The 27,562-nt window shown below is 39.3% G+C and overlaps 1 protein-coding gene across 3 annotated transcripts in view; it reads left to right on the forward strand.

Annotated features, from left to right (window-relative positions):
- Nucleotides 1-27,562, forward strand: part of SEMA3F (semaphorin 3F) — an 861,789-nt gene that overhangs the window by 811,653 nt on the left and 22,574 nt on the right. For all 3 annotated transcript variants that reach the window (XM_044078156.1, XM_044078155.1, XM_044078157.1), the window contains one exon: nt 17,684-17,751. In XM_044078156.1, coding sequence (XP_043934091.1) covers nt 17,684-17,751 — 68 coding nt within the window. The remainder of the gene's footprint in view (nt 1-17,683; nt 17,752-27,562) is intronic.

Here is a 27,562-nt window from a genome sequence, read left to right on the forward strand (position 1 = left end):
ATATTTGATATGTAAAAATATGAATGAATGGCAAGCAACACATCTATTGAAGGTTTTCAATAAATGGTTAGAAAAAGGTATACAAGTAGAAAAAATATGTATGGGTGTAATGAAGTTCATATGGAAGAAGGGAGACAAGGCATATGTAAAGAACTGGAGACCTATAGTGTTAAATAATGTAGACTATAAGATATTTATGAAAGTAATACAAAATAGAATGTAAGGTAAAGTAAATAAGGTATTGAATGAAACAATTTTCAGAGTAAAAGGCAAAATAAGTCAATAACCCTTAATGATTATAAGAGAAATAGTAGAAGATGTGACAATAAGAAAATCAGAAGCTAAAGTTTTAATACCACTTAACCCTAGTGGATTTTTCCCTGTGGTTTTCTCCTGGCCACAGTACAGGCAACACAGGTTTGAGGACCTTAACAGATACCCTGCAACTCTAACTATCTGTCCAGAAGCCACCATTTTAAGCTTAAAATAATACCACAGAAGTATGTGTCCCAGTAAATAACTACTACATAAGCTAATATTTTAATTAATGCTAGACTTTATAAGCACAGCAAGAATTTACATTGTTTTTTTGCTAGTCACCATGAAAGGCAGATGCCAGCAGCTCCTATCCTTTCTCTTTGGTTACCCTATCCTCATATTGTTTATGTGTATATTTTCCTGTTCTGCACTTTACCCTTCCCTGAATTCATTTCTAGCCTCACTCATAATTGCCTTTCCTAGTGCACCTGCCCTATTTTACTGTCTTCAGACACTTACATATTAATGTTTTTTTTTGTTTTGCCCTGCTTTTAGCTGGTAGTAATACCTCTCTCTCCCCCGTCCAAAGCCCCTCTCTATTGTAACTTATTTTAACCATACAGCACTGGGTTTGCTTCAAGTAAATCTACTTGTGTAGCTTGAGGCCAGTGTCCTTTTGTAAGCTTACTTCTGCTCATATTTTATTTCTTTTTATTATATTTCTGGTGACTATACCTTTTAGAAACTTTATATCCTTGTCTCTCAAGCTAGTTTTTCACTATCTTTTTCTGATTGTTTCTATGACTTCATCTGGACCAGGGTGCTAGCCCCGCTCCGTTCGCTCCACTACCCTACCCCCATTTCCCACCCACCCCGTTAAAACTACCTTTATACCTAACTATCCCTCCCCTTCCTGTCCCACTAGCCACTACAATTACACTTCCTACCTATTGCCACAACCACCTTACTAATCTGTCAATCTTGTCAACACCACTTCCTCTATACCACTGTCTCTATACCTACTCTATCTAACCATATTTTATTCCAACATGTATTATTTTCTAATATCTTCTACACTACTCCTTATTCTCTCTATCTCCGCCCTTACCACTCCAATCTCTCTGACCCACTCCTATGTTCACCAACTTCTGACTCATACAACATATATCCAACTACCTTCTTTCCTTCAACTACTATCTTTTACTATCTCCCCCAATCTCTTTACTACCTCTACCTCAAGTCTATATAAACTATCCATAATACAGGTTTTTAAACCTTCCCACAAAGCTAAGTCAAAACTATACAAATTCCATCTAGCATCTACTGCACACTGTCTCCTCACTAAAAACCTACTTTGTTCTGGAGATATCCATCCCAATCCTGGCCCCTCATCTCCCCCCAAAACTACCTCTACACTGCCCCCATCTTACTCCTCTAACAGTCACCAACCTCACAACAATCATCTCCATCCAAATACTTAACTATTTACTCATTGAATATTCAGAGTCTAGCAAATAAAGTCACTGAGCTGCACTCATGGATAGCTCTCAATACCCCTCACATCCTCTCCCTATCTGAAACCTGGCTCAAGCCACAAATCTCAAATAGTGAACTACTCCCACCAGGGTATAATATCTTCTAATCTGATAGACCTGCAAAAAAAGGTGGTGGTCCTGCCATCCTCTACTCAAACATTCTTAACCTCTCACCATACCCTTCCCCAATTCCTGACTTCCTCCCAGCTGAAATCATCATCCTTAACTGCCATCTGAATCACCACAAAAAACTTGCAATTGCCTCTATCTACCTTCCTCCTGGTAACAATCTTCCCATTCTTGAAAACATCCTATCCTGGTTCTCCCACAACATACCATATGAGACACTTATCCTTGGTGATGTCAACATTGATTGGTCCAAACTCACAACTGACTCCCCCCAGCTCAGTATCCACCTACACGGCTTCCACCAACTTATAACATCTCCCACTCGCTTCCATAAAAATTCCACTTCCAGCTCTATCATAGACTGGATCCTTACCAATTCCCCCCACCAATACCACAATCCTACCACCTTACCTGACTCCCTCAGTGATCATCTCCCTACCACCATCTTAAGACACTACTCCCATATTCCTAAACCCCACCTTATCAAAGACTGTCGAAAACTATCGACTTTCAATTCATCCCAATTTAACTCCATTCTCCACAACATAGATTGGTCCATCCTAAAACACCTCCCTCTAAACGATGCTGTAAGCACTTTCAATAGCATCTTCATGAATACTCTAAACTCCTTAGCTCCCTCTAGGAAGATCACAGTAAAATCAAACCATGCTCCCCGGCTGTCCAAAGAGACTAGGTCCCTTATGAAACAAAGAGATCATGCTTGGAAAACCTGGACTAAAAGTAAACAACCACCTTTTCTTCAAAAATACAGACAACTGAGGAACCTTGCAAAAAAAGATACAACTAATGACAAAAAGTTATACTATAGCTCTGCTCAGCTTAACAACAAATCCAATCCTTGAAACTTTGTCAACTCTCAACAACATCCTCTATCCTGGAAAGCCCTCTAATCCCTCCCCATACCCTAACTCTTCCCCTCAGGAAACAGCTACCCTCCTGAATAAACACTTTATCTCTTCCAACCAAAATCTGGTAACCTCTAAGCCAAACTCTACTTCGACACCCATCTCTCCAAGTCCCGCTAACACAACTTTGTTTTCTTTTGAGCCAGTTCCCATTACTTACATCAAATCTCTACTACTCAAGCTAAAACCTTGCTCTCCTTCCACTGACAATCTATCTCCTACATTCCTCAAACTTGCTGCTGACTCAATTGCCTATCCTGTATCTATACTAATTAATCGATCTATTCTGGAATCAACTGTCCCCATCCTTTGGAAATCTTTCTTCACTATCCCTCTTCATAAAGGTGGAAACTCCACTGACCCCTCAAACTACCGACCCATTGCCATTCTGTCCCCCCTCTCAAAGATATTAGAAAAATGTATTCACTCACAGCTTCTCATTCACCTCCTCACACACCACTTGCTTACCCCTACCCAACATGGATTTCGTCCTCACCACAGCACCACCACTGCTCTCCTCTCCTTCACTCATATCATTGCAGAGGCCCTAGACAACAATAAACTCATTTCCTGTCTCTTCCTAGATCTCTCTAAAGCCTTTGATACTGTCTCTCATCCTCTACTGCTATCCAAACTTGCAAATCTCCACTTATCCTCCTCCACACTTGCCTGGTTTAATAGTTACCTATCTGGCAGGGAACAATCTGTCAAATGGCTCTCATCCTCCTCACCTTTCCTTCCCATCTCCACTGGTGTTCCCCAAGGCTCCATCTTGGGACCCCTTTTGTTTAACATCTTCACCAATGATCTTTACACCTCATGCAAAGAATCCTCCCTTATTCAGTATGTAGACGACTCCACACTTATATCCATCTCAAATAACATTCCTGAACTACACTCCCTGACCCAACAGGCCCTACTATCCACTGAACAATCGCTGTCTCAGAACCTATTGATCCTAAATCCCAAAAAGATCAAACTCCTACCTTTCCATCCCCGTTCTCTTTCTCATCACAAAACTTCATTTTTTATTACATCTTCTAACAATACAAACATCCAAATTGACACCCACACAAAATTCCTAGGGGTCATTATCGATGACGAACTCAAGTTCACCCTACACATACTCCAATGTATAAAAAAAACAAACCAGAAACTAGGTCTGCTATATCGGAACAAAAAATTCCTAACCCCTGAATCTAGACTTACTCTGGGCCAGGCACTCCTCCTCTCCCTCTTATACGCCGCCCCAGTTCTTACCAATATCCAGGCCTCCACTCTAAACAAACTGCAACAGACTTACCATAAAATAGCCAGATTCATTACTAACTCCCCATACAACTCACACCACTGCATTTCTTTAAACTCTATTCAATGGCTTGAACTTCCCCAGTTTCTGCTATCTTATCAATTTCATATGCTACACGCTATTCTTTATAAATCCTACTTCTGTCCATCTCTATCTTCCTTAGTCTCCATCTACATCCCATCCCAGACCCTCCATACTTCTAACCAACAATTACTTGACATCTACCACCCAAAAACGTCAGTAGGCAAACTACTCTACAAACACTCCCTTGCCCATGCTTGGAACAAACTTCCCCTTGACTTACGTTCAATCTCCCACACCTCACACTTTAAAAATGAACTAAAAGCTTATTTTCTCAATTCCAGAACATGCCCTTGCCATAACCCTACCTAGTCTTCCTTCCCTTTATGTACCCTCAAAGGACCATACTTAGTACCTCATTACACCTCTCTCTCCAATGTGTCTACTATGCATTTGCACAATTTTATACAAACAAAAAATAAATGTTTATTGTTGACCTATTGAACTATATCAATGTAAAATTGTTACTTAGCTTCTTTTTAATGCAACTTTAACTTTATGCATGTAACCCAACATATGTGAATTGTTTTGCTATAAATGCTATTATATCAATATTGTTTAAAATTGTACTTGTTTTAAAGTGTATTACTGGAGCTTTTCTCCTCGGGTCTCCACTGAAAATGGGCCACAAGCCCAGTTGGACAAACCCGGTTAACAAATGTCAATAAATAAATAAATAAAATAATAAATAATAGGCGACTTTAATAAAGCATTTGATCAAATACAGCATGCATTACTATGGGAAATATTAGAAGAATATGACTTAAGTAGAAAAATAATTAATGTTTTGGTTTCAGTCTGTAATAAAAACAAAATAAGACTAAATGGTTGGATAAGTGAAAAAAGCAGAAATAAAAACTGGCATAAAACAAGGACGTCCAGCAAGTAGTATAGTGTTTGCTTTAATAATGAAGTAAATCTAACAAAAAAGAAATATAGATATTGTACAACAGAAGGAATACAGATCCACCCAATGTTTTTATTTGCAGGTGATTTATTACTAGTGGCTAAAAATGGAGAAGGGATGAAAAAAGCTATTAAGGTTTGATTAATGAAGAAAAAAGTAAAGAATTAGGACATTCAGATGTAATAGAAGGTATTCAGATTAATAAAGAAGAAATAGAAATTCTAGGAATAAAGTCTGGTAGTGAACAACAAAGATTAGTACATTGGAAGAAAATGTTGAACAAAATAAAACATGTTTATTTATTTTGGTGAACATTCAGACTTACATAGGGGAAGAAGTGGGAGTCCACACATATCTGCTGACCTCACAAGACCCAAATGTAGTGAAAGTTTTGAAACATGAGGAGAATAAATCTAAGATGACTTCCCTGCTTAATCTAGCAGAAGCATATCGGCATCAAGCAGGAATGGAAATCAAACCACAAGTGGATAAAAACCAGGTAGCAAATGAAAGTGCCAAAAAACAAAAGAAAAAATATAAGGTAAAGGACCAGATGAGAAGGCAATAAATGTGGAAAATGCATAAATATAGTTGCAAGTATAGAAAACTACTGGAAGAACTTCATGTTGATCAAGAACAAACACTGGAATGGTTAAGGAGAGGCAAATTCAAGCCAAGAGATGAAAGGTTAATATTTGTGGCCCAAGATAGTGGGCTATGTATACGTTAATTTACAAAGTCCATTGTACATGGGGGAGAAACAGAGAAATGTAGGTTTTGCAAAACAAAATTGGAAACAGTTGCACACCTCATTGCTGCCTGCAACATACTAAAGGCAGAAGGACTGTATACTGAAAGGCATAATAATGTGGCGAGACTGTTGCACTAGGGATTGTGCAAACATTATGGTATTGAAGTGGCTAAAAAACACTGGAAACATGAGCCACAAAGCATCATAGAAAATGAAGAAGTCCACATCACATGGGATCATCCATTACCCACAATTCAAAAGACAGATACTAGAAAACCAGATATAGTGGTCCAAGAAAAGAAGTCACAGGTACCATTGATCACTGAAATTGCCATCCCCAGTGACTACGGTGTTCTGCATAAAGAGAGACACAAAGTCATAAAATATCAGGATTTGCAAGCAGAAATGAGAGAATGTGGAAGAAAGATACCAAGATAGTTCCAATAGTAGTAGGAGCCATTGGGTCCTATTAATAGAGACTCTACAATCATATTTAGATATGATACCAATACATGTAACTCCATATGAATTGCAGAAGGAGTCATTACTGGGCACATTGCAGGTACTGCAAAGAGCCCTTTTGGCTGACATCAAAGAGTGAAACAATACTAATTTTATGAACTTTAATCATACTTTGACTTAGGAATGGGGTCCATTCCCATTATGGTATTAGAAACCCAAACGATTTGGAGAAATTAAAAAGGGAAGAAAGCATATCAACTTAATTCAGTAATATTAGCAAAAGTGGATTATTTGGCAAGTGTATTTCTGATGCCAATTGAATTTGAAAAAGAAGTACTGTCAATATGATTTTCCTTTATATGAGGTTCAAGATTAAGCCCAATCAAAAGAGGAATTTTTTATGTTGCAAAAAAAGGGGGATTGAGTTTAATAAATCCAACTGTACATATAGCATTGTTGAATTTGTATAAAGTATTTACTTGGATGAAAGAAAAACAAAGAAAAGTAGTAGTAGATATAATAAAAGAAAATATTGAGAGATTTGGGAGAGACTTCAGTATCTTAAAAGAAAGACAAGTATGATAAATGCAGAAATGAGAATATTTCAAAAGAAAATACTACTAAAATTGATATAAGCAACATAGTAAAGAATAGCAAGGAGTGGTATGAATCTGTAATGAAAAAGTTCTATTAAATTTTTCCATGGAAACATGTAGAAGAAAGAAAAATAAAAGCTCTGAAAGCAAGAATAAATAGATATTGAAAATATTTTGGCTGTATAGATTTCTTATGGAGATTATCTGTAACTAAGCTTCTGGTAAAGGCAAATATGCTGTATAAGAAGATAGAAGAAATAACATGCATATATTTGTATATGTATTGTGGAGAGATAGAAACAGTGGGACATGCATTTATGAAATGTGAGACAATTATGGAAAGAAATACACGAAACAGAAAATATAAAGGATTGGAAAGCATAAACATGGATGTGATAGAATGTGAATGTTATGCAAATATAAAACAAAAAAGTGGATAAATGGGATAAAAAGCTGTTTGGTATAATATGGATTATCTGGATTGAAATGTTAAATGAAATAAGATTTAATGGGCTGTGGTCATTGTCAGAAATTTTGAAAAAATAAGATTTTCATTATGGAAAAAAGCAGTGGGTGGATTAAAAATGTAAAATGTAAAGAAAAATATTTAAAGCAATTGTACATAATTGTAAATAATGTATATAAAATGTATATAATGTATATTATGAATTTTAAATAAAGAACCCCTACTCCTTTTATGATAACTACCATGGGATCTTTTGCATCTGCCTGAGCCACCATCAACTCAAGAATATTACATTTTAGTTTAGCATCTCATCTGTAGGATGGCACACCCAGCACTGCAGCACCTCCACCCCCTCTTAAGTTGTACTGCAGTGCCATTACAAAAATGAATTCACATACCTGTTGTGGGAGTACAACCCACAGCCATCTGATCTTCCAGCACCACAAGCTAAAGTGTTACCTGTTAAGCGACTGACAATAACTTGTTCAGGTGGACGTGGGAAACCTTATTCTCCATGGCCTGACTCAATAGGTTTTGTCAAAATTAGATCCTGAATATTTAACCTCATGAAATCTGCTGATGGTGGTCACTGTAATAGTAAATATTTTGACAGTGATTACCACTCTTGATAAAGATTTACCTGTCTATGCAGCTTATCATTATCTGACTAAAGCATATGACACTTTACCCCATGATGAACTCAAACATTAGCTCATGAATCTGAAAGTGAGTGAAGCTGTAATAACGTAAATCCACAACTAACTACATGAACATACACAACAGGTAAGAAGAGGAGGACTCCTATTCTCACCATCCCCAGTTACCAGTGGAGTCCCTTAAGGCACTGTCCTGGGAACACTCCTATTTGTCAGTCTTTTTCTTAGCTGAACAAAATGACTCCAGTATCTGGCTCAACAAGTATACAGAAAATGTTGTAGTGCTACCATCAACTCTATTGAAACCACATACCTTGCAACAGGACTTGACATTAATGACTTTGTCTTCAATTTCAGGGGGGAAAAACAGCAATTGCAGCATTTGGCAGAAACCTCCACCAGCTTTATACATTAGTGATAGGCAACAACTAAAAGCTGACAAAACAGTAAAAAGGCTAAAGTCCTGGTAGGTATTAGCCCTTCATTGGATAGTCATACAGCCACTGACATCTGAAAAGCAGATGGAGTTACTCACTTGATCTTCTGTGATGTTGACAGCCATACCAGATAGGTTACTGTCTCTCATTATACAGGTGTTATCACATCAATTAAAGAATACTGCTCCCTGCTGTTGTAACCTACTCACTTGCCACTTTGTGCAGCTGGAGAATATGTAAAGATTTCACACAAAGAATTTCAATGTCCAATTTATTGCTAATGTGAACAGCCACTTGCTCTCCTCTCCTCTTCATCTTACTGTCTTCACAAGGATACTTTTATTTAAAATTTTGAGCATTACATGACCACTAACCTTTGCTTAGAATACCAACAAGTGACATGAACACAGGGTGACACTCAGCTTTTACAAAACTTAACAGCAACCATACAGTGAATCATAGCAACTTCATATGTCCAGGACTATGGAATAACATCTTCCTTTTAGTTTATCTCAGCCCACCAATTCATTACTTCAAGAAGGAACTGAATGGCTGCCTGGTCACCTGTAAGTGACAGTATAAGATCCAAGGCTTCAAACTCTTCGATGGTCAATAGGACTTGAGCTTGTTCACAAAGCTGATAAACCTTTAATCGTATGAGATCTAAGGGCTATTTTTGGTTCAAAGTGTTCCAAGAATATTCTGCAGGAGGAGGCATCATGGAAAGAAAGTTGCTGTACTTGTCAGTGGTTAGAGAGGAAAAAGGTCACAGATAGGCTTCCTTCTGTGACAGAAATTAAGGATCACTTATGAGGTATCATAGGGTGAAGAATAAACCTAAATAAATGGCTTTCCCAGAGCGTGGTCTGTAATCACAAAGAAATATGTTCACAAAGTCATTTTTTTACAACCTCAGTGCTTCTCAGCCCAGGGATATGAGTGAGATCCCCCACACTTGTGGATATGTCAATATGTCAACAATGCAGAGTGGGTATAACGGTTAAGGTTTTTGCCCCCATTGCAGACAGTACAATGTTTGATTCTAACCTCCAGCAAATCCTGTGTAGAGTTTTCATGTTCTCTCTGTGTATCCATGGGTTTTCTCCCACCTCCCAAAAGTATGCTTGGTGTTTCCACCTCAAATGCACCTAAAAATTGAATGGAGTCATGGGCAGCAGCAAAGACTCTAGCTGGTGCCTCTCATGGGAAAAGCTGTATTGACAAAGTAGTTTAGGCATCAGTTGTGATGGGCATCTTCTTGATAGAAGAATATGACTCACAGACTGCTCACTGTGACAGGGCTAGCCACTTGATAGTGTGAAAATTGGCTCTTGGTGATTTAGTCACATTGACTAATATCACCAAAAAATGGGCATGGGCATTTGATAGTGATAAGTGGGTTGAGGACCCAGCCTTCTCCGACCTATGCCAGGCACCCATCATAATGCTGGGATGAATCTATGTGCTTCTGTTGGCCAGTGTGTATCCACATTAATCTCCAGCAGCCCTGGGCCAGTAAGCTATTGGCTATCTGGTGTCCAGTTGCCCAGCTTAGGTTACCTGGGATAGCTCTGTTGAGAGAAAGCTGGATGTAAAACTAATTAACCTGCCAAACATGAACTATGGATTACTGCAATCACTATAGGTTCACTGGCATTACACAGCTTGGAAGTAGATGACATGATGCTAAGAAGGAAGTTGGACATCCTTTGCATCCAGTAAACAAGATGTAAGGGCACTGTGGCAAAGCTACTTGACTTAGGATCCAGAGTCTACTACTCAGGGGAAGACAAACTAAAAATGGTGTGGGACCATGGTGAGGGAGAAGTTTCAGACGACAGTGAGGGATGTCATCAGAATCAGTGAAAGACTCATGGCAGTCATACTCCAGTATATGGCTAGGCCAGTACTCATAATGTCAGCCTTTGCCCCACAGTAGGTTGGTCATAATAAGGAAAAGAGAGAATTCAGACAGCAGTCGCAGTACTTGCTACATAAAGTATGACAGCATGAATTGGTGTTGGTAATGAGGAACTTCAATGCTTATATAGGGACAGGCAGAACATGAGGACTGCCTTGGTCCATAAGGATTGGACAACAGGAATAAAGAAGGAGAGGCCATTCTAGACTTTTCGCTGATAAATGGCTTGATGGCAACCAGCACATGGTTCAGCAAGAGATAAAGTCACAAGATCACAAACAATATTGGCCAACATGCAACTCAGGTAGATTACCTTCTACTAAAGAAAGGCCAGTGGGGTAGAATCAAAGATTGTAAAGTCATCCCCAGTGAAACAGTCATTCCACAGCATAAACCAATGGTGGCCACAATCAGCTGCAAGCAATGATCAGAGAAGGCTCTAAGGTCAACAAAGACTAGGTTGAAGACCTGGAAGTTGACTGGAGTGAAAGCACAAGAATTCATAGAGGGATTTAGGGCTGTAGCACCTCAGCAAGAAGAGAAAATATGTAGAGTTGAAGAAGAATGTCAGTGCCTCAAAATAGTATGTGTGAGGACAATAGGACAGAAATGCAGCTGAGCCAGGAAAGGAAATAAGGCTCATAAGGAAAGCTAGTAGTGGAATACAGAAGTCCAGAAGGTTATAAAAAGAAGGAGTGCAAGAAAAAGTGTGTTATATTAAAGGCAGATCAGGTTAAGAAGGAAAGCTGGTTGACTAACAAAGAGGCTATGAGAACAGTTGCAACAGCAAAAAACAGGACATCAGATACTTCTGGAAGCTCTACCAGCTACTGGAAAATGACTCAGCAGATGGCACTGAGGAACTTTATGCAAGACAAAGATAAAAAGATAAAGAAGACAGTCATCAGACACCATTCATAAGGGATGCCAGCAACAACCTGCTTGCTTGCCCACAAGACATCAAAAGCAGGTGGAAGGAGTACTTCCGGTTCCAGTTGAATGAAGAAAACTCCACAGAAGCCATACTGCCCTATTAACAGGTGACAATGATGAAGAAGCGTACACCCCACAGGATGTAAGAACATCACTAAGGAAAATGAAGTCATGGAAAGCAGCAGTCTCAGGTAAGGCCACTGCAGATATGATCAAGATGTTAGGTGAGTTAGGGAAGAAATGCCTACAAAGGGTACTCATAGCAGTATGGACCAAAAAGCTGGAGTGCTAATGTACATGAACATGTGGACATTCACAACTGTGGGAAGTATAAAGGTATCAAGCTCCTGTCACAATCCATGAAACTACAGAAGAGGATGCTTGATAAATGAATATGCAGAGTAATAGAGAGTAAGCTAGGAGATGAGCAGTTCAGATTCAGGTCAGGAAGAAGCACAACTGACCTGGTGTTTGCAGTGAGACAGACGCATGAGAAGAAACTAGAGATGAGGAAGAAGTCCAACTGGGCGTTCCTAGATCTAGAGAACTCATATGGCTAGGTTCCAAGAAAGCTGATATGCATGGACCTGTAATGGTTTAACATCACAGAAATATTGGCAGAATTGATGCAGGCTATGTGCAAGGACTCAATGTCATTAATAAGAACAGTGCTCAGACTCAAAGAAGGATTCCCAGTGGGAGTGGGTGTGTATCAGGGTTCAACTCTGAGTCCACAGCTGTTCACCTTGGTGATGGACTACATTAGGAAACAGATCAGAGGGAACAGATTAATAAAGCTGCCTTATGTAGATGATGTGGCATTACAAACAGAGTCTGAACAGGAACTTCAACAATTGATAACAGAATGGAATCCAAAACTGAAGAAACATGTTATGAAACTGTACAGACAAGACAATTGCCATGGCAGTAAATAGGGGAAAATCAGAAGAAGCTGAAAATTGATATAGAAGGGAAATAGTGGAACAGTTTAACAACATCAAGCATCTGAGAGGGGTGGTTGAGGAGAATGGAGGTCTGAATGAAGAGGCCAAAGCTAGGATCAGAGGGGCTGCAGTCAACTGGCTCAGAGTGTCAAGTGTAATGTATGACAGGAAAATGCCAAATAAGCTGAAACGAGAAGTCTACAAAACAGTGATGACACTAATACTATGTTACAAATACATGGGTTGTGAAAGCAGAACAGTTGGGTAAGATAGAGGTGATAGAGATGAAGTGCCTGAGATGGGTGGTTGGATGCACACTGTCAAACAGACAAAGAAATGATGGCATCAGAACAGAAAATGAAAAATATAATTGTAGTAAACTCAGCAAATACGTGAAGCAGAGGTCCAAACCCACAGATGGTAGCAAATAATTTTATTAACAGGCAGGATAAGTGCTTTCGTCTTGTGTACAAGACTTCATCAGATGCCTCCAAGTTACATTACATTTTATTTAAACCCATTTCAATTAGTTTCAATTAAAAGTTAAAGACACATGAAACCATATGTATAAAATGAATATAATAGCACTTACATGAACTACAGGTAAAGCCTGAAACTTTTAAAATTGTTCCTTCATAACATGATGTTACTAAGATTAGTATGAAAATAAATTAAAATATATACATATTTAAATTAGTGTTGCTTTAGCCATTAAAACTGGCTTAATAGTAATGTATTCATTTAAACCGGGAAAAATGTTAGACTTTAACCTAAGCTGCCACTTCAATTCCCTATTTAATAATACATTTTTAACACCCCCCGGGATTCATTTTCACCACATCTATAATCCCAAATTTAAAACCACTAAAGGAAGAACAGTCAATGGAGTGTTTAAACAGTGCACTAGTCTCCTTCTTAATCCTAATATCATGAAAATGTTCATAAATTCTATCCTTAAGGGCCCTCTCTGTTTTTCCTATATAGAATGTAGGGCACTTTTCACAAATAGCCAAGTACACAATCATTTTTGTGTTACAGTTACCTTTACAAAACCATGCTCTACTATTCAAACCATTTTGTAACCATACACTGTCTTCCTTAATAATATATGGGCACTGCCTGCAGTTACCACATGAACTACTTGCCTTTTTTGTTAAGCATTTAGACATATCTAGTTGTTTAAATGCTCTTTTAAAATTCTTTCCAGTTTTAAAGGAAAATACAGGTTCGTGCCCCACTACTTCATACAACACTTTGTTTGTTTTAAGCATACTCCAATTAGCCTTTATAATATCAGTAAAAGTTCCTGTAAAGGCATTACATTCAGTTACACATGCCCTTTGGAACTTGTTATTTTCTATTACTTTAACAAGTTCATCCAAAGGTTTTCCTAATAAAGCCTTATATCTAGTACCCCACCCTCTACATATTTCATCTAGAACCCCCTGGACCATCTCTCTTGGAAAACCCCTCTCCATAAACTTCTCACCAAGAAAGTTAAGTTCCCCAGCTAGATCTGCTTTATCTGAGGTCATTCTTGTGATACATACTGCTTGTCCTTTTACAAGACTTTTTTTCTGAAACATGGGATGATTACTAGTGTAATGCAAAAAACTGTTACACCATGTACTTTTTCTGTAAATTCTGGACTTAAACCCTTCTTTAGTCTGAAAAATAGTAAATATAAAAAAATAAAAAATACTAAATTTATCCCACGTGTATGTAAATTTGATGAAGTCTTATACACAAGATGAAAGTGCTTATCCTGCCTGTTAATAAAATTATTTGCTACCATCTGTGGGTTTGGACCTCTGCTTCCCGTATTGGCATCAGAACAGAAGCCAAAGTAGATCAGATTACAGAGAAGGTAAAAGAGAAGAGATTACCATGATTTTGGCACATGTGCAAGAAAGCAGAGGACAATCTGGTGAAGATGATTTGGAAGAGAAAGGAAGAAAGCAAGAGGAAACAAGGGGGTCCACCAAAGGGATGGATGAAGTATGTGAGAGAAGACCTGTGACAGCCAGGCATGACATCTGAGGAAGGTAGCAGTGTGGCATTGAATCGAGAAAGATGGCGACAGTTGACACAATACCCCATCCTCATAAAAAATGGGAAAAAGTGGGGTTGATGGTGATGATGTAGCAACCCACTGGTATGTTATCAGAGCAGATGGCTATCAGACTCTGTGGTATGAAGTGTTGAAAGGCCTCAAGGGTAAGGAGAACTGCCCTAATCCGCAGTGCACCTATGTGCAAACTGGCCACCAACTGTAACCTCACACTTTACACACTCAGCACTTGACAAAGCACCCCGACTTAGGGTGGATGTGTCTATGGTTACAATCACAGCAGAAATAATAATTTGAATGGGCTGACAATCATCAAATTTAGAGTATGTAGACATCTCCTTTGATGTGTTCTGCATGCTTTAGATAGTTTTATTTTGAAAAACATGGTTTCCATGTGCTGGGACCACTGATCTCTCATTATCTATTGAAGAGCCCTCATGTAATATCTTACAAAGGAAGCCATATAAGCAGTAACTTCCACAAACTCTGGGGTACTCAAAAATGGGCTGTAACACTGTAAGTGAATGATTTGAGAGACCACATTTTGTAATATATATTGTCTGTGGGCAGATAGTCCTTGCACGAAACAGTGCCTGCACTGCAGTCAATGAAAATCATACGTCAACAACCGAGATGGTGAGTGGGACTTTGTGGTCTTCACTGTGATCCTCAAGGAAACAAAGAGGTTCAGAAGAAACTCAGCCTGTTCACTGAGGGAAAGACCAGAAGCCAGCCAATCATTCAACTAGGGAAACACCTTCATTTCTTACAGCCTCTAGTTCACTGCCAGTCTATAGAAGTGCATCTGCTGAACATATTGAGGCTAAGGTGAGACTGAGTGGCAGAGTCCTGAACTGGTAATGACTTGTTCAAACCCAGAACTGTACAAAGAATACTTTGAACTCTTTGATGACCTTTACATGAAGACAGGTGCCTCAGAGGTCCAAAGAGAAAATACAGTTTCTTTCTGATAGGCAAGTAACCATGGACTTCACCATGACGTCCACTATAGCAAGTAACTTGTGTAAGTCAAGAAAAAAAAGCATTTCAAAATTAGAACTATTAATGCAAATAAAGCACCAACAGAAAAGAAGTTTGCAGAGTAGCTGTAAAATGTTAATTAAAGAACACTGAGTCAATGAAATTGCCTTCAGGCCAGTGGTGGAAAACTGGTAGAATTCAGATTGACCATAAAAAGAGAAAAACAGTAGTTCTATGACCTGAGTTGAAGATCAGAAGATGACAGAAACAGAAAATTAAATAAACAGTAAGGAATGACTGAAAATACTGCCACACAGATAACAATAAGTACTGTACAGTACCCCGAGTCTGCTAAATCAGTCTGTCAGCTTCACAAGGCAGCAGAAGATGTCTACAGAGGAAGTTCTTCACACATAGTATTATGGGTAAAAGAGGAAGGCCTAGTAGCCTGGCAAAAATTTAGATGTCATTCTGGTTAATGCCTGAAAATACCAGTACTGCTGTTGATAACAATGAACTCCTCAGACAGGTCATGAGACATATTCAGTACTCTTCAGATGTACAACTATTCAGATGCAAGAGTGATCTCTGATTATGAGGTATCGTGACCTGTAGACAGTAAAATGAACTGTGACCCCCAAGTCAGGAATTCAAGTGTATAATGGACCAGTCTATGGTAAGATAGTGTATCAGAGAGGTACTAGAATGGCATCAACATTAACAATATATTGTTACAGCCATAAATTTGCCTGCTAACCACTATGACACTGACTATAGACTAATCTTACACCTGAAGCCAAAAATGACAATAAATAACAGTGCATTATGACATATGAATGAGTTGTTACTTCAGTAATATCCATAAGATATAAAGGCAACAGGGTTAAATCTTTCCTTGCAAAAATCAAAATCAGTAATTAATATGGCAATCTATGTTGAATACTCATGAGATAAAATATAAACTTGGGTAAATTTATGCCTGCAGTCATGAAACTAAGCTAAAAAACTCGAAGTATCTATGAGATAATATGCATGCCTGGGGTGAATTCTTCCCTCAGCCATAACACTGAGTTGTTACAGCGGCACACCCTTACCCATGTCCATGAAATGAGTTGTAAGCACCAATAAATAGTGACTCAGAGGTATGAGATGAAATTCAGTGCAGCAAACTCTGCCAAAGTGCAAGACACTGAATGTATACACATAGGCAGATTCTGATACACCTATCCAGTGTGCATTAGGTTTAACTGTCTACTGAGATAAATCGAGACCCAAAGCTTTGAGACTGATCCTGGTTTATGAGATTAAAATCATTGCTTTAAGTTTAACTAATTTTATTTATTTATTTATTTATTTATTTTATTTTGAGCAACGTTATTTATTTATTTTTTATTTATTTGTTTAACATTTGTTTACCAGGAAAGTCTGACTTGGAATGAGCCAATTTTCAGCGGAAGCCTGGGGAGAGATCTTCTGGTCCCAGTAGTTCTGACTACAACATTCATCTTCATGTCCATTTTACAGAACAATTTCTTAAATCATACCATTTTCGGTCACCTTGCTGACACCATTGTGCATGTAGGATTTGGCTAAAGGACTGCGACCAGTAGTCAATGCCCTTAACTTTTCGTCAGGATACACCACTGTATCAGTTATGTACTTGCACTGTCTCAGCTTAAATCAGATCACTATACCAGCTTGACTTCCTATCTAATCCCTCCATTTCTTGAAAATTACTTCTAAACCATTATATTGGTTTATGAATACTTTTAGGTGTTTGGAGTAAGTGTACTTCACATATAATAATGAAAGTCAATTAGCAACATATGTTTATGCTTGTTAGCAGGCTGGGATCTTGAATTGTCAGAGGGCCTCTTTGAAAACTGTAGTAACTTTACTGGACTTGGTAAGGCATAGAGTGCCAAATGATCCACGAATCTTTAAAATGAAAAGAAAAGATTAACGAAAGGTGTTCAGTTGAAGTCAATAAGTTTGATATGGAGGGTGGATCTCAGTTATTACGAAACATGTGAAGTAAGAATCACCACTGTAGTAGCCGAACAACTGTTTAATGAAATAATGATTGTTTTTAGAGCCCTCTATGCATGAATTTAGTTCATAGTTAAATATCATCTGTGTGGTAAGATCAAAAGACAATGACAGATAGGAAGAGCAAAATGCCACTATATCTTTACATATGATACCAGTTTTGTTAATTTGTTTCAGAGCTCATATAAGGTCATGAAAAGAAAATGATACTAATCATTAATTTAGTTCATCTGCCATAGGGAAGACTTATACCAGACTTTTGATATTTCAGACGAAGCAGAAGACAAGATGTCAGACATGGAAATCCAATGAGACAGTGCAGAGGGTACAATTCAAATGGTAAGACTTCTGTATATTACATTTTATATGTAATGTTACAAATGCCTCCATGTTAGTCAAGGTACATGATACGTTATCCAATGCTTTTTCAAATCTGAGAGCATATTCACCAGCATTGTAATATGCTTTCTATCTACTGCATTGTTTTGCCATTACTTTCCTACTAATTTTAAGTGCATAAACTAACTGTGGAAATCCTTCTAAATGTTGACTGTTTCTTTGATTAACTATAATTATTTCCTGTCAGCTCCAGCTTTTTTAGCTATTTACCTGAACTGAGGATGACTCCATACATTTTTCCCATTTGTAATATAAATTACTTTTGACAGTGTATGGTATCATAACTGTACTAGTTTATGTATGCAGGTAATTGCCTAGTATAGAGGGAAAGCCAAATAAGTGTCATGTATAGAAAAAGGATAGAAAATTAGCAAGAGAATAACTTTTTTAACATTTCTAATTCCATTTTTCTGTTACCTATAACAACTCCCTCATCTTCTACCCCTGCAAACCATTTCAGGAAGCTTCTTTGGAACATGTTTAGCTATATTCTTGAAGATTTACTTTATTGATAGACCACCAACGGAGACATCTAAATGGGTTATTTGTTCATGCCATCAGCAAAGAATTTCAGATTTTTCTCTACCTTTTAACTCCATCAGGATATATAAGTGCATATGCATACGTGGGTAGGGTCTGAGCACGGTTAGGGTTACCACCTTTTTAATACATACTAACTCTAGTTCTGTTCCTAACCACAACCTTACATCTCACCTTAATTACCCTTCCTGTAATGCTACTACTACAGAAGACGTCTTGAACATGTAACACATACACACACCAGTTCTGTTAGTGCTTTAATATTTTAGGTGTTTGACATTTCCTTTGTTCGGTGAATTGGGTTTGATAATTTGTGATTTGATATTTCAGCACTTCAGTCAATTGCCATAGATCCAGTACATACCCAGACACACACACACACACACACACACACACACACACACACACACACACACACACACACACACACATACACACTCTCTTGTGCGCGCGCGGGCACACACACACACACACACACGCACACACACACACACATATATCTGCATAGAGACAGAGGTCCCTTAAGCATCTTTCCTGTAACAAAAAATAGCCTTTCTCTCACCCAGCCCCTTTATTTCATGGGAAAACCACAGAGCCATGCACAGCAGAAGAAAGACACATTTGAGTTGTTCATCCATATCTTTTTTGTCTGACAACCTGCCACGATAGGAACACATGTTCTCCTTAGGACAGAAGGCAGTGGCATTTTTTTTTTGTTAGTTTTCTATTAACCAGAATAGTCACTTGTCAGGGGAAAAAATAGCACCTATAATGCAATGTTATACTTCAGTGGAATATACACCTTAGATATTAATACTGACTACATAGCCTAAGCAACTGACCCTTTCCTATGAGAAACTTTTTTTCACTCTGGCAGCCTGTTTCAAATCCTTTACTGAACCTAAACACAAAAATGGTACTGGTGTAAAAAGACAATCATACACACACACACACGCATGCGCACGCACACACACACGCACATGTCTGCATACACACATTTGTATGATAGCGTACAAGTCTTTCAGTTTCTCTTTGTCCGTTTGGTCCTGGCTTCACTTCTTTTGATCCCTGTATTCAGACATTCTAACAGAGCATCCACTCACTGATTTATGTCTTCCCTGCAGTCATTCTGTTCACTTACATCCAAGAATAGTTTTGCATAGTGTAAGAGGTGGCAATGTACAGTGTATAATGAAGATTTTAAAAATGGTGGTAACTGTATTTCTTTATACTGTGGCTAATATTATTGCTGGTTAGAAAGACCATGTGACTGTTTAGCATGTTTTGATATGTTCTCACATTCTTTAGTTTAGGACAATGAGAGTAGATAGAGACCCCTGCCATTTATCTAAGTTTACTAAAACATGTTACCATGGGTGATATGGTACTATAATCCCCTGCCTCTGATATCAGAATGACAAGATTAATGAAACTGTCTAAACAACCTGATGACCTGATGAACAGCTGCTCTGGTAATGTCCTTGTTCTGATTTTGCCATGATCTATCTTCTACTGTCTTATCTCAGCCTGGAAAATGGGTAATGTGTTTTATCCTACTTTTTTAGACTTAAATAATACAAAGATTTACTTTGATCAGTCTCAGAACTCCATTCAGTGGTTGTATAACTGATTCTTTATCTTAATTTAATCTTCACAGTACACCTTTACCTGTCTCAACCATAGTCGGGCATTGTTATGTTCCTTATCCTTAGTCTCTGCTTGTCAGTAATGGGGATGAAATAGGATTAAACATCTAAATTCCAAGAGATAAGTTACCAAAGTACAGACTTAAAGCACAAAAGGCTACTCATATTGCAAATGAGTTTATAAATGCTGGAGTAATATCCCTTGCCAACTATCCCCATTTATAACTACCACATTTATGGAGAATATCAGATGGATGTGTAAAGTGTTGACAGATGATGGAGTAGTCTCAGGTTTGAGGAGAACTGATCAGAAATGAGACATGGCAGGTGCACTGGCACTGGGACAGAACATTTGCTTATAACATCAGTGGTCTTGGACTGGCTAGCAACTTGTCAAGGTGAAGAGTCTGCTGGGGGTAGGTTTAAGCAGCCAATGCCCAGCTCATCTACTTCAGAGGAGGGAAGAGAGATTGCTCACTGTTGTATTGATCCCTGATGGAATCCAAGAAGTACACTATAGCTTCAAAGTTAGAAAGGGCCAGGAGACACTGCGTGCATGACAATGTGCAAGCATACATGCAGAGTTATTGCATGCTGGGGCCCAGGGAAGTAGGCATGGAAAGAAAGTAGTAGCTCAGCTGCAGTATGACTGGTTTACCTGCAGTGAGCTTTCCTCCTTGGTGTAGGTGTGACCCAAACCATGAAAACTGAAATAGCTTACTTCCCTGAAGAGAAAGCATCAATACAAAATGAAGGAAACAGAGGACTTTGCCATATGGGCTGCAACCAAGGGGACCAACTGTCCACAGCAGTACTGCAGCAAATTACAAAAAAAGAGTCAGCGTCATACTGGCAGAGATACTACATGTACTAGGAACTGGTGATATCTCAGCACTAGGACAGTATACATTTTTGAAAATGTTGACATAGGTTCATAGGTAGGTACTAGGCTATCGGCCCTAGGGCCCATACAAGCCTAGCCAAAAAATGTACCCTAGCTTTCGCTATCCAAGAAAATTATTTTCCTGTGCCCCTGTCGAGCAGAGCCGCAGAAGTGATCCCCGGGGTGAATTTCCCATTTCCCATCCAATCATCAAGATTTTTCTTGAAGAGTGCTAATGAGGAGCTCTGTTTGACATAGATAGGTAGTCTGTTCCAGAGTATGGGAAGTCTCTGGGACAGGAATCTATCCCTCCAGCATGTTCTGTTTATTGTGGTGACAAAGTTAAGGTCCCTAGAGCGTGTAGCTCGGAGGGATTGGGATTTCTTTAAGTGGAGCATGTCCAACAGCTCTGGGTTTGACATAGCTTTGTATCTTAGGCAGAGATCACCCCTGATTAGGCGATATGCGATGGAGTAAAGCTCTAGCTTTTTGAGACGGTCTGCATAGGGCATCTGTTTGAGGCCAGTAATCGTCTTTGTGAGGTATTTCTGTGGTCTTTCCAGTTGTTGTAGATGTCTTGTGAGGTACATACCAAAAGGGGTGTTGTATTCTATGATGGGTCTAATGAGTGATGAGTAGAGGGGAACAATGACCTCTTTTTTTCTGGATGAGAATCCTTTTGTGATGAGATGAGCCACGTAGAAGGATTTCCTGACCACTGTGGCGATGTGATTATCAAAGGAGAGACTACTGTCCACCTGTGTCCCAAGGTCTCTTATCACATTTTCGGCATTAAGTAGACTACCAGCTATGTGGTAGTTCATGGGTACAGAGTTTTTACCAAAGGGATGACAATACACTTTTGGCATTGAGCTTCAGGCCATGGCTTTGACACCAGGTATCTGTCTCAGTGAGGCCCTTTTGTAGTTTGTCCACATCGTTAGGAGTTTCAATTATGGCTCCTAGTTTGCAGTCATCTGCAAACTTTGTTAGCCAAAGACCTTCTGTGTTGGCCTGCACTTCAGAGAAGTAGATACCAAACAGGAGAGGACCCAGGACTGAACCCTGTGGTACTCCACTTGTCACTGGTCTGATGTCGGATTTGGAATCCGCTACTTTCACAGTGTGGGTTCTGTCCGTGAGCCAGTTGGCAACCCATCTTGTGACATAGGGATTTATACCTAGTTTAGTGAACTTATCTATAATTCCAGAGTGGGGGATGGTGTCGAAAGCCTTGGCGAGATCTAGATAAGCTGTGTGAACCATTTTACCCTCATCTATGGCTTTGATGACTGCTTCAAAAACGTCAATCAGATTTAGGAGACATGATCTGCCTTTTACAAATCCAAACTGAGTAGGGTCCAGAGTTTGGAGATTACCAATGTCTTTGTTTATGAGTTCCATGATGATACGTTCCATGGCCTTGCAGACCAGGCTCGTCAGGCTAATGGGGCGGTAGTTCCCGGGGTCCGTCGTGGCTCCCCCTTTGTGGAGTGGGATAACTGTTGTGGTGCACCATTCAGTGGGTACAAAGCCTGAGGTGAGACTATGATTGAACATGGTGCTTAGGTAGGGTGCCAGTTCATTCTGTAGTTCGTGTAGAATGCAGCCTGGGATATTGTCAGGTCCCAAGGATGCTGTGTTCTTGGCTTTGGAGAGTTTGTTTTTTACCTGTGCAGCCGTGATTATAGGAATTTTGCATTCTTCCGGTATAGAGATAGGCCCTCTAGGGAGTGAGAGGGGGGTAAAGTTAGCACTGAACCTATCTGCTAGGATGTTGGCAATATCAATTGGTTCTGTATATTTAGTGCCATTATGCTGTAACTCAGAGCAGATCTGAGTGTTCCCATTTAGATTCTTGCCATAGCTATAGAATGCTTTGTGGTTGTCTTTAGAGTCAGTGGCAATTTTGTTTTCGTAACTAGCTTTGGAGGATTTTATGAGGGATCTCAGCTTCTTACTGAGGTTGACCAGGGAGTTCCTCCAGTCATGGGATTTTACTCTTTTTTGCAACAGTTTCTTTCTTCTGTTGTAGAGTTTGTTTATGGCAGAGGACCACCAGATTGGCTTCCTTTTTTTGGAGGATAACATCTTGGTTCTATTAGGGATAGCATGATCCATGCACTCGTGTTAGTGCTTATAAAGTGCATTTGTGTAGGATTCGGCAGTCATACCTCTATTGTCCATCTGCATGGGTGTCATGAAGTTTGCCACTTCTGTCTTAAGAAGTATGAAGTTGGCTTTTGAGAATTTTTTTTACGATGGTTTCCCTAACTGGGGCTGGGGGTGGGATGTGGATGTTTAGGCTGATAAGCTTGTGGTCGGATCTGACCAACGAGGAATTGACCTCTGGTGTGGAACACCGGTTTCCCATGTTGATAATGACCAGGTCTAGGATATTGCTGCCCCTGGTGGGGGTGTGAATAAATTGATCAATAGCGTTGGAATTTATGAATTCTAGAAAACGTTGAGCAAAAGAGTTGGTACATGAGTAGTTTTCCCAGTTAATGGTGGGGTAGTTGAAATCGCCCATTATTAGGGTGTTGGGTTGTACCCTAATACTTTCCAGTGTATCAAGAAATGAGGAGTGTGAATCCTGGGGCATGGTGGGGGGTCTGTAGCAAGCTACAATTTGGATTGCAGTCTAGCCCAGAGTTAGTTGCACTTGGATAATCTCGGATGCATTATGCTGTGCAACTAGTCTGGAGGTGTGGATATCCTTAATGAATATGGACACACCTCCACCTTTAGTGCTTCTTTCTGGGTTAGGTGGCCGAAAGGTGTGGTATGAATTGAAGCCTAGTAATGCAGGGGTGCTCTCTGGAGCTTTGAACCAGGTCTCTGTCACTGCACAGATGTCAATGTTCTCCATTTTAAGGAGTGCCTCGAGTGAGTGTATTTTGAGGTTTAGACTTCTAGCATTGAGTAGCATTACCCTCAGATTTTGCTTGCTTGTACCTGTTATGGTGGTGAATTTGTCATTTGAACCTTGCCTAAAAAGGCACTATAGGGGTGGCAAGAGTCTTAGCCAGTATCCGGAATCCTAAGGGCGACAGGTGCAGGCCATCTCTGGCAAAGCATCGTGGACTGTCAATCATGTCGTCCCAGGCAGACAAATACTGGATCCCCTTAGAATGACACCAGAAGCTTAGCCAATTGTTGAAGTCAATCATTTTGTCCTTGTACTGTGGTATCATTCTGGGTGATGGCAGGATGCTACTCAGGGTTAGGGTCATACCTGCCTGGGATACAAGATCGGAGAGCTCCTCCATGTCTCTTTTCATGTAGTCCAGGGAGGTACGTCTCAGGTCATTTACACCAACATGGACAATGACAGTGTCATATTTGTACTTATTGTGGAGTGACTTGAGTGCATGCGTTATGTGGCGGACCCTGGCACCTGACAGGCAGATGACAGTAACTTTCTCCTTGTTTAGTCTAGTGAGTGGAACATCAGTGTGCCTGACTATAGAGTCATCTATGACTAGAGTGTTGGGTACGTTGTTATGCCTTATGGGCAGTGGTTGAGTGTCACACTGAGTTTGTGGGCTGTGTGTCATTTGGGTTGTGTTGGGGGGTGGAGTTTACTTGCATTTATGCTTTGGATGTCCCTGATGCTTGGGCAGGTTTTTATTGAGAGCCTCCGCGAATGTAGGTGTGTGTTTTGTGTTTCTATGCGTGTGTTTTGGTGGTGTAGGTTTTGAGGGACTATGTGTTGAGTGTGGTGTGGTGCAAGTGTTTACCCTCTCCTCTTGACTGTCTAGTCCAGTCTTGGGTGAAGAGAGCTTTGCTTCCAGTTTGGCTATATAAGTGCATCTCTAACAGGTTGTAGTGTTGGGTGGTAGGAGGAGAGGGTTGTCTGTGTACATGAGGCAATTGCTGCATTGCCTCAAGATGCCCAGATTCATCAGGTAGACAGGAGAAATCACTGGGAGCTGACCCTTAGACATGCCTGGATAGGTGCTTATTTATTAAGTACTAAAAACTGCTTTCCACTAGACAAGTGAGGAAAGTTGAGTGCTGTAGTAATTTGCGGCTTATATAGTGCTTACAATGAGTTCTGAACAAGTGCTGAGTTCAAAGAAACAGATTTGAGTGCTGAAACTAGAAAACTGGCTAGATATAAGAAAAAAAAAACTAAGCTAGAAGGCTTCCCTCCAGCACAGAAGGGCTTGGGGGCTCAGAAGCCTACAGTCTATACCACTTAACAGGAAAGGCAGGAAACAAGCTTAAAATTTTTTTTTCTTCTGTTTCCCAGATGCTCTCTTTGTACACAGTAGGAGTGCCTGAAATCAGAATATGATCTCACTGTACTCAATTGAGTGAGCAAATGAGATGGGCCCAGAAGGAGTATCCAAACAAAAATTTACAAGAGGGGCGGGCAGTTTCAAGGCCACTAAGACTAACACCAAAACAAAAACAGGGAGGGTAACTGAAGAGCAGAGTCAAAACTTCCAGTTCAGTTAATATTCCTGCAACACAGTTAAATCAATTTAAATACTGTATTCTTTGAAAAAAAGTGCAGATAAAGGTACTTAAATGTTATCATATCCTCATAGTATCACTGTCATTAGTCTGTCCTGACCAGTAACATTCAGTATGACTGAACTTGGAATTTCATCAGTCACTTGTTTCTTATCCCAGTGTAGTAGAGATTTCACTACTTGTTGTTCTGAGTTGCATTCTTATGTAAATAAGATGGAAGTCATTAGTTCCAAGTCATATTATGAAGAATGCAGCTCGGTAGGAATCTTTCTCGTTATTCAGTTTTAGTTTCGTAAGATAGGTGATTTGATTTTTATATATCTTTAAATAAGATTTGGTAGGATTTACAGTTCAAGTAGCCAGTCTCTTCTATTAATTTAATAATGTAGATATTTACTTTGGTAGGTATTAATTATAACATGACTTTTGGTTGTACAGGTAGGCAACTATCAAATGCTGTGCATCTTTACCATGATAAAGAGCTTTGCTGTGCCATCCATGTTTTCGCCTGGTTCTGCTATGAGCTCACTTCACTCACAGATTTTCCTACAGCCCATATTTGTCCTAGTTTGGTAGATGGGTGTCAAAGTTGAAAAGAGTGTAAAATGAAGTTATTCAGGGTGCTGCGCAGTTACATGTATATCTTCATCATCTGCATAATCATCCTGCAGTGTATGAGCTGCTCATAAGCTTCATCTGTAATCCTCTAGTTGGTTCTCTGTCTCCACTACTGCATACATTGCAACTATGAGCAAGTCAGCTTGCCAGAACAGTGTCATCCATGAACACAAGGCTGTGTGCGTTTCAACTTTATCTGACTGAAAAATCAATGAGCAACTAAAAGGCAAATTTTAAATACATTACCTAATGCAGAAGATTTGTTGTTTATTTCACCTCTAATTTTAAGGCATTCAGACCACTGTAAAAGGCTGATGTGAGTATGTAGATCTATATGTGCATGACATACACATGCACACACACACACATATATATATATATATATATATATATATACATAAAATACACAACCACATCAATATATATATATATATATATATATATATATATATATATATATATATATATATATGCAAAACTAGTGAATGTCAGGTGCATATGCCATCATGTGCAACTGCTGTGAGACCTAATATGGAATACTGTATACTGTTTTGAATGTCTATTCTGCAGTAGTGCTTGCATTTGCTGTTAAAAGGGAACAGGAGATTTATAAAGACGATAAGAAGCATGGATGCATCTGTGAAGACAGGATAATTAAGATTATAGAGTACATTGCCAAGTAGTAATTGGAGATATGAGCATCTCACATACTGAAAAGTATTTGTGGTCTTTTCCTCATAAAAATGTGTGCCTTTCGGGCAAATCATTGAGGGCTAAAGTCAGAAATAATGACAGCCATATGAGTTCATATGACTTCATATCCTTCAGAAAAACACATGCTAATGCAGACCTATTAGTCTATTAACTTTCTAAGCTTAGGAGAGCTATAATTAAAATCTGTCCCTGATTTTGGGCTCTATGCCCCTATTATTTTTGGCTTTGTCCAGATTTCTTGAGCTAAGAGGTCAAGAGGCATTCAGACAGTTATGATGGTAAATGGTTTTGCCACTGCCTGCTGTTCTCACTGTACTGTCCACAGAATTATGAGACAGACGCATGGTGAGGTTTGCAGTTGATGACTTGGTTGCCATCTGAGACTGCAACTTAAACATCAGGTCTCCATCAGACAGATCACCATTGACAGGTACAGTTCTTCAGTCATCTCTCACTAGCAATGAAGCATATGAGCCATATAGTGTATTACCCTTGGAGTAATCATGGAGGATGTGTAAACTTACTTCCCATATCTGTCTACTGCCAATGAATCTTCACCTGTAGAATGGACAGCAAGACTCTGTAGAGCAGGAACCTTTTTTTAAGGGCTACCACTGCAACAATGGAATTCAAATTGGAAAACTCAGTCCAACAGTTCCAGTTTTCTGGTTCCTGGTAGATCTTACCAAGTCCCCCTAAAAGAGGTGCCATAGCATCAGGGTTTTTCTCATGCTGACCTAGTTGCCAGCCACACCATCTTGTCAAGTGGGACCAATCTGTAAAAAGACAAGAGGTGTGGAAGGTCTCCCACAAGATGTACCACAGAGAGGTCATGAGATCTGTGTGCTATCCCCCTCTTTGCCTC

Source organism: Protopterus annectens, chromosome 7.part0, assembly GCF_019279795.1.
Source record: "Protopterus annectens isolate FY-2018-M chromosome 7.part0, PAN1.0, whole genome shotgun sequence".
In the NCBI taxonomy this organism is placed as follows: Eukaryota; Metazoa; Chordata; order Ceratodontiformes; family Protopteridae; genus Protopterus; species Protopterus annectens.